The 12,345-nt window shown below is 45.8% G+C and overlaps 1 protein-coding gene across 1 annotated transcript in view; it reads left to right on the top strand.

The window, feature by feature from the left end:
- Positions 1-12,345, top strand: part of CSMD1 (CUB and Sushi multiple domains 1) — a 1,519,798-nt gene that overhangs the window by 1,417,808 nt on the left and 89,645 nt on the right. Inside the window, 5 exon segments of the mRNA XM_012645868.1 lie at positions 3,126-3,303; positions 4,838-4,983; positions 5,765-5,845; positions 6,890-7,003; positions 11,743-11,931. Coding sequence (XP_012501322.1) covers positions 3,126-3,303; positions 4,838-4,983; positions 5,765-5,845; positions 6,890-7,003; positions 11,743-11,931 — 708 coding nt within the window.

Genomic DNA, 12,345 nt, shown 5'->3' with positions numbered 1-12,345 from the left:
GGGGAAGTTTCCTGAAAAACTGTCCTCAAAGGTCCAGCCCTGCAGACTTCAGAAGAAAACATAGATACTTTGAATAACCTCTGGGTGTCTTTATTAAAAATCAATTAATACAACTAATATGAGAATTAATACACACGATTAATACAAGAATTCTAAATCTTAAAGCGTCAGTCTTCACAAGTGGATGTTAAATCAATTTGCATTTTTATGCAGAAAACAATTATGTGTTAAAAGCTTTCCCTTTCCACGTCACAGTGACGTCTACCCCAGGCGGTGGTGATCCCGGCTGTGGGCGGGGACGGGGAGAGAGGGCACCTAGGAGGGACTTTCACGTTAGATGTCACCTCCCTCCCTTCAGCATAGGCTCTAGGATTTGATCATCACCTTTATGTGCTTATTTCTCTCTGGAAAAAAACACGCACAGTAACTTGAGAACATTCTCCCCTCGTCCTGCCCAGCAGTCCTCTCTCCCAGCCTGATCTCCTTGCTCTTAGCATCCGTGTACCCACGAACATGCAAATGAGCGCGCTTCTGCTCGCTTAGCGGCTCTCCCCGGCGGAGGAGAGCGTGGCTGCTCCATCACGCCGATGCTGTCATCCTCAGCGGGATGTCTTCCCCGTCGCGCTTGCACCGGAGTCCCGGGCAGGCAGGTGCGCAGCTGGGAGGGACCCGCTGTGCTCCGCAGAGCCTCATCCTCGATCGCACTCCCGTCTCCGCTTTGAACCTGCCTGCGGGGAGGAAGGCCGGACGGTGCACCTCCAGCCGGGCCTGATCACACATCCACGTCTCTGCGGAGCTCGGGCAGACGCTGCCCAGACCAGATCCAGAGGCGCCTTTGATGCACTGCGGGGAGCATAAAGACTTCTCTGGAACCAGATAAAGATCAGGCCGGAGGAGATGGGAGAGGACACTTTGACTGTTGTTTTTTTAGGTTCCTCTTTTTTCATCTCTAGACCATACAGCGGGAGGGCGACAGAACTCCGCTCTGAGAGAACCTTACGATAGAATGTTATCATCTTACGCGACCAGGAGCGTCGGTCTGTTCCTGTCCTTCACAGCACTTGCACCAGGAGAATTTTATACTTATTTAGTGTTTGTTGAGTATCCCTCTTCATCACTCTTCAGCAAGGTCTGCAAAGGCAGGACGAGGTCTCTCCGGCTCACCGCTAGCCCCAGCCCTGAGCTCACACCCGGTACACAGTCGGCGCCCAGTAAACACTTGCTGAGTGAGTGAAGGAAAGGATGTGTTGTTTGCACTCCGTAGATAAACCGCGGCGAGCATTGCTGACTCCCTCAATGTCGTGGGGCTGTTAAGTGAAACAACAAAATACCGGATGCGAGGGCTGTGTCCACCAAAAATTCACCCCATCATTTATTTCGCCCTTTAAGAGGTGGGAACTATGGTTTTTGCGTTGTTTTCTCAGCGGGAGGGGTGCTGCTACACATAATGTCGTTATGCAGCCATGAGGTTCAACTCCAAAAGCACAAATGCAAAAGGGAGGCCTTAGAGTTGTGCCAACACTAAATGAGTAGCACCGAGGCATGAATGAGGGGTGTCAGCCTAGCGGCCTCAGAGTGTTTATTCATGAAGCGTTTTCTGTTCATTCTCAATTCATCGTCGAGTGTTTGTCAGGATCTGAGGCGGACAGAGGCGGTTGAGGAAAGGAGGTTGTGGCCGCGGGAGGAGACTCGGTCCCTGCCTTCCAGGGCTGAGGGTGGAACTACAGCTGCATGCTCTGTGAGCAGACCTGGCCCTCCAGAGCCCAGAGCAACCAGGGAGGACTTCAAGGAGGAGGTGAAGGCAGTGGGTGACATTGGAGTTGAATTTTGAAGAAAGAAACAAATTCAGCCTGGCAGCGAGGCAGGAGAAAGCAGGGGAACGCTCGTGTGACGTCTGCAGGGGAGGAAAAGCATCCTGTCGTGAGAGCAGCGTGGGTGGCCGCCCTGTTCTGCGGGTCATAAGCCTGAGTGTTCCTGGCCTCACCTCATGGAATTCACAGCAGTGGAGGCTCTGGGTTACGATTTGCTTTGCCAGGTCACAAATCCGGGTTTGTCTGACGCCAAACCCCGCCTAGCAGTAATTACGCTGTGAAACTTCCAACAGTCCCTTCTTCTGATAAATGTACCCACATCTCGGGGCAGTTCGGTCCATTTTCCACCGGTGCTTTTTCTACCTCCTTTGAAATTAATTATGCGTCTGTGCAGATAACTCAGCCATGTCTCCTATTGTGCCGTGTGGCATTTCATCAGCCACTAGCTGGAATTGATATTAAACTGCTCTATCTTTTTATGTGTTTTGCCCTCTTCACTCTACCTACGTTCTACAGCTTTTGCAGCAGTCTTGGACAGCCCTGGAAGATGCGTGCTCGTCACAGACACTGGCCCACATCTGCCAGCTGTGGGGTCCGTGACTTTGATGCACTACACGGTTATTTGAATTAAAGACACACTTCAGACTAATACCTGTTCGTACCATTTTCCCATAAATAAGTGTCATTGCAACAATAAACATCAATTTATTTAGTAACATAAAAATAAGAGTGGGTATTATGATTCTTTATGTAATTGAACATTAGTAAGAAATGGAAATGCTTTAATAAAACGCTACTTACATAATTTCATCTCGTTTCTTCAGGTATAGATCTGGGAGGACCTGATAATGTCTTTGTTTCAAGGCAGATAGACTTAGGTGCCGCTCTTAGACAGCTTAAATAGGCTTCAGAAATGCATATATTATGCATATAAATTATATAAATTATGCATACATTTATGCATAATTTCCACTTAATCCATTGCACTGGATGGTCCAGTGGGTTTTGAGCTCAGTCACAGGTGATAACTGACTAAGGATTTTTTTTTTAATCATGTGAGAAAGACTTTATCCTAAGGGGATTTTGAAAATTTGGGTAATATATTAAATAAAACTGAGATAATTTAGCTTAGAATTATAATTCTTCTAAAGTTCCCAGATTCCAGGGGAATGATCTTGACAAAATAGCCGCCGAGAAATAGTTCACAATTATTTCTTCCAAGGGAGAATTTTGGCTGAGGGACTTTGGAGACAAACATACTTAACTTTCTAAAATCAGCCATTTTGGGCTCGCGTTTCCTTTGCTTCCTTTCAGCCCCCTGCGGCTACAACGTGACATCTCCGAACGGCACCATCTACTCCCCCGGCTTTCCGGACGAGTACCCCATCCTGAAGGACTGCGTCTGGCTCATCTCCGTTCCGCCCGGGCACGGGGTCTACATCAACTTCACCCTGCTGCAGACGGAGGCCGTCAACGATTACATTGCCGTGTGGTGAGAGAACTTCCCGCAACGCGCAGTCTGAAATTGTGATAGCCTGTCCTGATTCAGCACTCATACGCCTCTTATCTGTCAGGTGATGTATTTAGAACAGACGAGTCGGAAAGGAATTTACCAAGGAAATCGGGAGAAATAGAGAATAAATTTCACGTAGCATATTTGGGTTTTGCTACATGGTAGAAATATCCAGGATTGTTTTTAACAAGTGAGAATGTCCCAAGATTATTTCATTTTACATTTTTAAGTGTGTTTTTTATTTTCTGAAAGAATAGCTGGCAGGGTCCTTTGCCATCATGTGACGCTTTTAGGAATATGGAAGAAAGGGTCACACAGAGAGTCCCGTCCGCCGCTGTAAACGCTGCGGAGCCGCCTCCGTGACCTCTGTGGGTGACACAGGGACATGGTGGGGTCTGTAGTGCTGGCTCTTCCCACGGAGCCACCCTGAGGGGAGGGCAGGGCCACCTCCACCGCCGCTCTCTGTGCTGAGGGCTTGTAGGGACACAGCGCTGATCCTCCCGCTGGGCTGGCACGGGAGGGGACCTGTCCCCTGGGCACCAGGAGAGAGGCGCCATTGGAGTACACTGCCAGGAACACAAAGGGTGATCGCAGGTGGCAGCTGCGCATGTGTGTGTGTGTGTGTGTCTATGCGCGTCCTTTCCTGTGTCTGCATGTAGGGCTGTTTGCATGTCTGTGTGTGTGTGTGTGTGTGTGTGTGTAGGAGTGTATGTCTGTGAGTCTGCATGGTGTGTGGTGCGTGTAAGTGTATGGCTGGGTATGTGTGTGTGTGTTTCTGCGTGGGGAAGTGTCTATGCATCCGTGTGTCTGGTGAGTAGGTGTATGTGTGTGTGTGTGTGTGTGTGTGTGTGTGGTGAGTGTCATGTGTGTGTGTGTGTGTGCATGTCGTGCGTGCGGTGCAGCAAACCTCCTGTCAGAACCCGCGGGGCAGCAGTGGACGTGCCCAGCAGCTGCAGATGGCAGGAATCGGGTGGGGCTTTCGGGCGTCACTCTGAGCCGTGCGGGTCCGCGGGAGGGTGCTGAGCAGGCGAGTGTGAGGCCAAACGTCGGCTGCAGAACGACCTGCGCACTTTGTGAGCCTCACAGTCACGCAGGCGAGGAGGAGGCCGCGCAGGCTGTGGACGTAGATCTGGGCGGGAGACGGTCATGACCTGGGCCGGTGGGCGTGAGAATGAGGAGAAACAGAGAACTTGAAATACTGTGTCACCCCACAAAACTGCCGTTCCAAATGCAAAACAACAACAGCACCACCATACGTGCAGTTTCCCAGGTTTAGAAGGTGGAATCGTTGGGTGTCGACAATCGATCCATGTTGGTGCCCACCGTCAGACGTAAGGAAAGACAGTTTAGTCGACGTGTGAGCATCACAGGTCCTGATCCTTCCAAACAGGATCCAGAAAAAGGTTCTGAGTCACTGTTTGTAAAAAAAATCTTAATTCATTAGCAAAGTTTTCCCTAACTGCACTCATGACTAAATAGACGTCTGCTCCAGCGACCTTCCTGTCTTTCCCAGGGACGGCCCGGATCAGAATGCCCCGCAGCTGGGCGTTTTCAGCGGCAACACAGCCCTCGAGACGGCCTACAGCTCCACCAACCAGGTCCTGCTCAAGTTCCACAGCGACTTCTCAAACGGAGGCTTCTTTGTCCTCAATTTTCACGGTCAGTTTCTTTTACCCCATTGATTAAGGTGGAGAATTTCACGTGAGGTTCACGTGGTGGTCATTCGCGCCTTGTTTCCAGCCGAAGTTCCTGGACTCTGCCGGCGCAGAGCCTGTGGGGGTGTCTGCGTTGGAGGCCAGAGTCTCCTGGGGTCTTTATCCTGTGCTGACATCTTCATTATTTCACAGCCTGTCTTGTCACGCTTGGGTTCATTCCAAGATAAACGTATTCCAAGTGACGCCCTGATAGGAAGCCCATTGAGATACATTTAGTAGCTTTTATAGATCTGCTCATCCGTGTGTCCAGGTGAGATGTTGTAGCAAATGTCAGGTAATTATAAAGGGAGCGAAAGCAACGCTCTGATAACCTTGAGAACGAACTCTAAGCACCGTGGGAACAAAGTCTGCCAGGGACTCTGCCACCCATGGAATCCCTGAGGACAAGGGACGCAGGAGACCGTGTCAACTCTGAACATGGGCAGGGAGCCAGGGCCGAATCATTTCTCTTGCAGAATTCCAAACATGTGTAAAATGGGTTTCTTTAAATGTTGTATGTTTTATTAATTGTGTACTTTCTTCCCTTGCACTTTATTACTTGGCATTAACTAATCCTATGAGCATCTGAAGCTTCAGAATTTTGTAAAACAGCAATTTATAAATACAGACATTTCAGTGCACTTGAGCAGGATAACAACTTTAAGAGGAATGTGGTTCTTTTGGTAAAATGAGTATTTATTCAGCAAATGTAATTGCAATTATCTCTTTCCCCATCAACCGTGTAGCATTTCAGCTCAAGAAATGCCCGCCTCCTCCAGCGGTCCCCCAGGCAGAAATGCTCACCGAGGACGACGACTTTGAAATAGGTAACATTTCCCCCCTCACAATACCATGAACTCAACCTGACTTTTATATCCACCTCTGACTGCAGTAGTTAGACTAACAAATAGGTCATTTGTCAGAAAACAACTATCCCTAAAGCATTGCTGGGAATTTATTCATGTATCACATAGAAAATGGTTTTATTTCCTATTTCCAAGTTTTATTTTTGTTTTGCCATTTGAATTTTCCTTTTTTCATTTTGAGCATTTTTTTTTCCTCTATAACATTTTCTAGTTAATTTTTTTTAAATAAAGTTTTCAGAGACAGACTTGGGTAGATACTTGCATTTAAGTATGGGGACACGTTCAGGCACTTGAGAAAGAACTTAACATTTGTGTCTAAAAGAATGGTTAGTGTAACACTGACCTTTCATTGAAACTGGAATATAAGAATAGAGTAGATTCGATGATCATATTTAGAAATTCTGCTTTACTATTTTATATTAATGGCATAATTCATTAGATAATCGTCTGATCATATTGAGAAAGTAGCCATGACATATGTTTGTGATATAATTACGGTGACCCGGGATTTCTCTGCCCCAAGTAAAAAACTCCATCCTATTGTCACCTGGGGTTTCAGACCATGTGACCCAATTCCTGCTGTACTTATAGCGGCTTAGTGCGTTGGAACATTGTGCTAATTAGGCCAAGGTCATGGACGAGCCCTCTCCGGGTGCACTAAAGCCCTCCTACTCTTCAAACTTGCTTAAATCATACACATCTATTTCATTAAAAAAAAAAAATTGGTAGTCATTGGGGAAGGGGAACCAACGTAGAAGGATTACTCAAGGAAGAAAAAACCTGCCATGTAATTTCTGTACTAATATCGGTTAAGTTTAAGATAGCATTTTTGTAAATTAAGAACTGAAAATAGTGCTATTTTTTAAGCAGGTGAGAAGTAAATGCAGACGTTGTTTCTAAACAGGTCTGCATGTTGACTTAATCCGTGAAGTAGTCGTGTCTGTCTGTTCACACCCTGCATGTCACAGAAACACAACTCCCTTGTTTGTGGTGTTGGCCCCGCAGGAGACTCCGTGCAGTACCAGTGCCACCCGGGCTACACCTTGGTGGGGACGGGCACCCTGACCTGCAAGCTGAGCGCCCAGTTGCAGTTTGAGGGCTCTCCCCCGACGTGCGAAGGTACGCGCAGCCGGACGCTAGCAATACGTCCATTATCCAGCATGGAAAGCGGTATTCTTTGTCTCAATCTGAATTTCTCTGAACTTAATCTCTGTCTGTGCTGTGATCCCATTGCAATCAAAATAACCTGCTAACGGCCCTTTCTTTTTAGCTAGACCTAGAAAATAAATCAAAGCCACGTAAAATAAGAAACCATGTTTTTTTCCACAACGATGTATCATGAAAACGTTCCAACATATAGCAAAGTTGAAATGATTTTAAGAGTTGAATAATCTAACACCCGAATACCCACCACCTGGGTTCCACCATGAATACTTACAATACTCCCTTTATCACACCTCTGTCTCTCTGTTATCTTTCTAACCATCTGTTATCTCATATTTTTGATGCATTTCAAGGTAAATTTGAGCATAGCTTCGTTTCTTCCTTATGCTTTGGCATGAATATAATGAGCAGGTGTTTAATATTTTTGGTGTAAACTTTATAAACGATGAACCACACACATCCCATGTTTTATGTACATGCCTTTAAAGTATGTAGATCATGTGCAAGAACATAGACAGCATACAATAAAAGCACAAGGTTTGAGTCTGAATGCATTGATTCAATCAATTCAAATGCAATTAGATTATTTTTTAAAATATCATTTAATAGACACCATTGAAAGTATCACTGAAAGAAAAAAGACTTGAAAAACTATCTTCTTAGAAAGAACCAGCTTCTCTACCACGTTACAGGAGCAACAGTGATCTACTTGTAGATGTTTCTCCTGAAGGTGGGGGCATAGAAAGTGTTCATCCTTTGCCATTTTATATAAAAATGAGCTGAGGCAAATCTTCCCCTTCTTAAGGTACATTTTATTGCAAAGATCATAATCATGGCCTTACATTTCTCAGCATAGCTGACTCTAAGCAAAGGTGGCGTTAGGGTTCAGACGTGAGGAAAGGCATACATATTTATTTCATGTGCTACTCTAAAAACAGAAAATCTGCTCTTATGATGTCGTCCCCCCAGATTAACCTAGTTCTTACTTAAATGAAATTTAAATCATAGCAATCCAAGAACGGGGCACAGCCATACACCGCATTTTTGTCAGCGATGGGCCACCTGTAGGAACGTGGTCCCGTAAGATGAAGCTAAGAATTCCCATCGCCTGGTGGATGACATCTAGCAGTGGTAATGTCATAGCACAACGCATTGCCTTTCTGTGTTTAGGTGTGTTTGGATACACACATATTTACCATTCTGTTATGGTTGCCTGCTGGGCCATGGTGCATTACAGCAGCACCGCGGTAGAACATTGCAGCAACCTGCTGCCCAGGTTGGCGGCCCAGGAGTGACAGGTGTGTAGGAGGGTGCACCATCTAGGAGGGTGTCAGCACACTCACTCTGTAATGTTTGCACAGTGACAAAGTTGCCTGAGGACACATTTCTCAGAACACATCCCCATTGTGAGTGACGCGTGCCTGCAAATGAACACCACACGAGTCCTGTTCTCTAAATCGCCCCGGCTGCCACACACGTTGCAGGGAGCATTCAGCACAAAAACTCTCCTCCTTTACTCGTGCCAGAGACTCCCACGCCCTACGGACCTCCCAGCCATCACATTACAGCATGACACACTTCTCTGCTTGCTCAATTCCGTAGATTTGCTGAAAAAGAACCGAGAGTGACGCCAGTTGTCATTCTCTGAACGACTCTTAAAGACAGAGGACAGAGATCAGGGTGTCTTTTGTCACACCCATGATCACTGAAGCACTTAATTATAATCTCTCCTTAGGTTCCTTTCTATTATTTGATTGATTTGATTGGGCTCCAGTGGGGGCTGATCTCCCAGTAAATTCTTGAGGGGACGTTGTACGGGCTGTTAGTGCCACTTCTGCAAATGTCACAAGCACGCTTTCAGAAGTTCTACTTTGAAAATGCCCCAGGTTTGGGAGAGACAAGGAGAGTAAATTGTTCCTCGTTTATAGGCAGACATTACCGTGTTAGGTATTTACCTTTGTTTAGTAAAAAACTGAGGAAGGGATATCACATAAACGACATTTCTCATGTTGAGGAAAGAGAAATATTTCACAAAGGGAAGAGAAATAACGAAGGTTTGGAAACGCAGAAGGGCCCGTGGCTCCTGGCTGGTGGCTCTGCGCTCTCAGGGTGTCTTGGGGGAAGACATACTGAGTGGGGCTGGAAAGTAGAGCCAGATGTTGAAAGCTTCAATGTCAGGTTTCTTCGTCCTGTCAACCATGGGGACCCATCAGTAGTTTTCATAATATTAATTTTTTAAAAAAAATTAGAAGCAGACATTATCAGTGAACACTAAGGAGAATCATGACCTTCAGATAATGACCACCACGGAAAGCAAAAGAAGGAAGCTGCGTAAAAGCAGCCGCCCAGCTCTGGCTGCCTTCCGCACACACGCGGTAACCAGGGCTCGGGTGGCAGCTTCTCCCACCTGTTGGCAGAGTGTTCTCAGTTTCCGCAACTCTCTCCTACCTGCAGGTGCTTTTAAGAATTAATCTTAATTACTTGTAAATCCCGATTCATGTCACTAATCCTATATTACAAATCTTCATCTTATATTAGTATTACTTTTGCTGAAGGCCTGCAAGATGCATTAAACAAGGCGCTTTGGGTTGTAAGCCCCACGTTTGATTTTTCTTCAAAAATAAGCTAAAGAAATAGCACTGTGCAGAGGGACGATGGCTCGGAGCGGAAGCCATGTCTGCGAGAGGCAGGCTGCTTTCAGGTGTGTTTTTGGCAGGAGCCTTGAGCAGGTGCTGCCCGGCGGAGGGAGGCCTCCCAGACTCCCCTGTGGAGAACCGCGCGTGTCTTAATGTAAAATTGCTGCCAGAGAAATGAGCAGCTCCGCCGTGGGAGAGCACACGGGCCCTCGCATCCTCCCCCTCCGCGCGGGCGTTGCTCCTAGCAACAGTTTGTAGCGGTGAGCACGGAGGGATGGGTGCGCAAGAAAGAGCAAGACAAACCGGGCGAAACCAAAAGAAAAAAATCACTTTGTTTCCTGGGAAAAAACATCCAAATGCATTTATAAAACAATACGCAGATCTGAAAAAAATATCATTAAATGTTGTAAGAAAAATGATACAAATAATTTTGCTCATATTTTCATTTTGTCTTCTCTAAGAATCAAAATTAGCATTTCAGAAATGAAAGGCATGAGAATGGCTGTAAAACGCTGCTTCTGATGTGGAATCTCTGCGCTGCTTTCAGCCCCTGGGAGGTGCTGACGGTTTTCCAGGTGGATTTTAGCAACTCAGTGGCAGGTCGCACATTTCCAGACGGTCTGAAGTTCCAATGCCATCTAATAACTGTAGCCGCGGTGATAAAATCACAGTCCCCATAAATGTACGGGGTGGAGATTGCCTAAGCATTTTTCCAGTGTACTACCGCAGAGTAACAGGTAGCATTCTGAGGTCAGGAAAAGGCAGGCAGGGGTCTAATCATCCCTAATCCCTGTAACGCCTTGTGCCCAGATAGTGCTTTGCAATTTAAGAAAAACATTTGCATCTGTTGTATCTAATCATCACCTGAGGGGTCGCTGTTATATAATAATATTTCCCTCTATTTACATCAGAGCCAGGAAAAGCTCTTCTTGCAAAGTCAAGGCAGGTCTGTGGAGCTTCTAAAACTCCGGGCCCTGGACTGCACAGGTGGACACAGACACACACTCTTGATTTCTTTATTTTCTTCTTAAAGTATCGGCATTCTCACTTTTGGATGAGCGTAATGAATCTTACAAAGCGATCCGACCACCATCCCGTGAGAAAATAGTACTTTTAACTCAGGGGTTTCAGTCTGTGTGCTCTGGTTAGGACTATTTTTGTTTATATTAATATTATTGCCGTTAATTTATCATTAAAAATATTTTTAAAGTCTCACCTAAAATATATATTTATTTAAAGCATTCTATGAAATGCTTCATCATAGGTGGTCTTATACCTACATGTTTTCTAAATTTCAAGTTACGCTCTTTTCCCAGGGTCCAAGCAATCGCAGCAAATGTTTAAATCTAATTATTCTAAGCACAGTAATCCCCGCCTCCCTTATCTGACGTTTCACTTTCAGCAGTTTCATTTGCCTGTGGTCCACCATGGTTGGAAATATTAAACAAAAAGTTGCAGAAATAAACAACTCATTCGTTTTAAATTGCTTGCCATTCTGAGCAGTGCGATGAAATCTCACGCTGCTCCACTCCGACTACCAGGCACTTGAATCCTCCGTCTGTCTGTTGTATCCAGAAGTGTATGCTCCCTGCCCTACACAACGTGATTGTATAGGAAAATCACAGGGCACATAGAGTTCCGTACTGTCCGCAGTTTCAGGCATCCACTGAGGGTAAGGTGTAGAAAACACTGAAATAAATGCAATTTTTGTTTTATTGCATAAAATGTCAGCATATTTTTAGTATGTATTGGAAAGGTGAGGTACTACTTTGCAGTTGCGTTGGGAAAACGTGGATGCTATACTGAAATCCACAAGGCATCTGCCCCAGATTGAGGTGCGTCGGGGATACAGGGGCTGCAGGAATGCGCAGGCTTAGGGGACAGGACCGGACGGGAAAGCTGCCTAATACTCCTTCCCGTTCACCGCCGCACTCCTGCCGTGTTAGCATCTGGTGTTAAATTTGCTCACAGCTCAATGAGATTGCTTCCTCTCTTCATCGGCTTGCGCATAGAGGGATTTTTGTGAACACAAACCTTCACCGATGCTTCTCTCTTCAGCCCAGTGCCCGGCAAACGAAGTCCGGACAGAGTCGTCTGGAGTCATCCTCAGCCCAGGGTACCCGGGCAACTATTTCAACTCGCAGACGTGCTCCTGGAGCATCAAGGTGGAACCGAACTATAACATCACCATCTTCGTGGACACGTTTCAAAGTGAAAAGCAATTCGATGCCCTGGAAGTATTCGATGGTAAGTTTCTTTAATCCTTGCATGCCAGTGACCTGTACATCACTGATGAAAACACCGTTACGTTTTAGCAACACGAGGACTCGGATACGTTCTTGAATTAAATTACATACCCCAGCCCCGCACCCCCCCACAAACAAAACCAACCTACCCGGGACTGTGCCATCTCAGAGATCAAGTGATCTATAAAACATTAACACATTATTATTAATGTTGCAACGTTTCAAACAATCGGGATGCTTAATGATACCTTGAAAAGGTGCTGAATTTTCTTTAACTATTCTGTATTTCCCTAATCTGGAGGTACAGAGGAGGTGGTCTCAAACAGCCTTCTTTCTCCTAAATATTATACTGATTCACAAGGTATTTTAGGAAATTTAAGCAGTCTAGAGGTATTTTTATCTAAATGATTATTTT

Source organism: Propithecus coquereli, unplaced genomic scaffold (genome assembly GCF_000956105.1).
Source record: "Propithecus coquereli isolate 6110/MARCELLA unplaced genomic scaffold, Pcoq_1.0 Scaffold238, whole genome shotgun sequence".
Taxonomy (NCBI): domain Eukaryota; kingdom Metazoa; phylum Chordata; class Mammalia; order Primates; family Indriidae; genus Propithecus; species Propithecus coquereli.
Note: the sequence above shows the minus strand (reverse complement) of the source record. Positions and strands in the feature narration are given on the sequence as shown.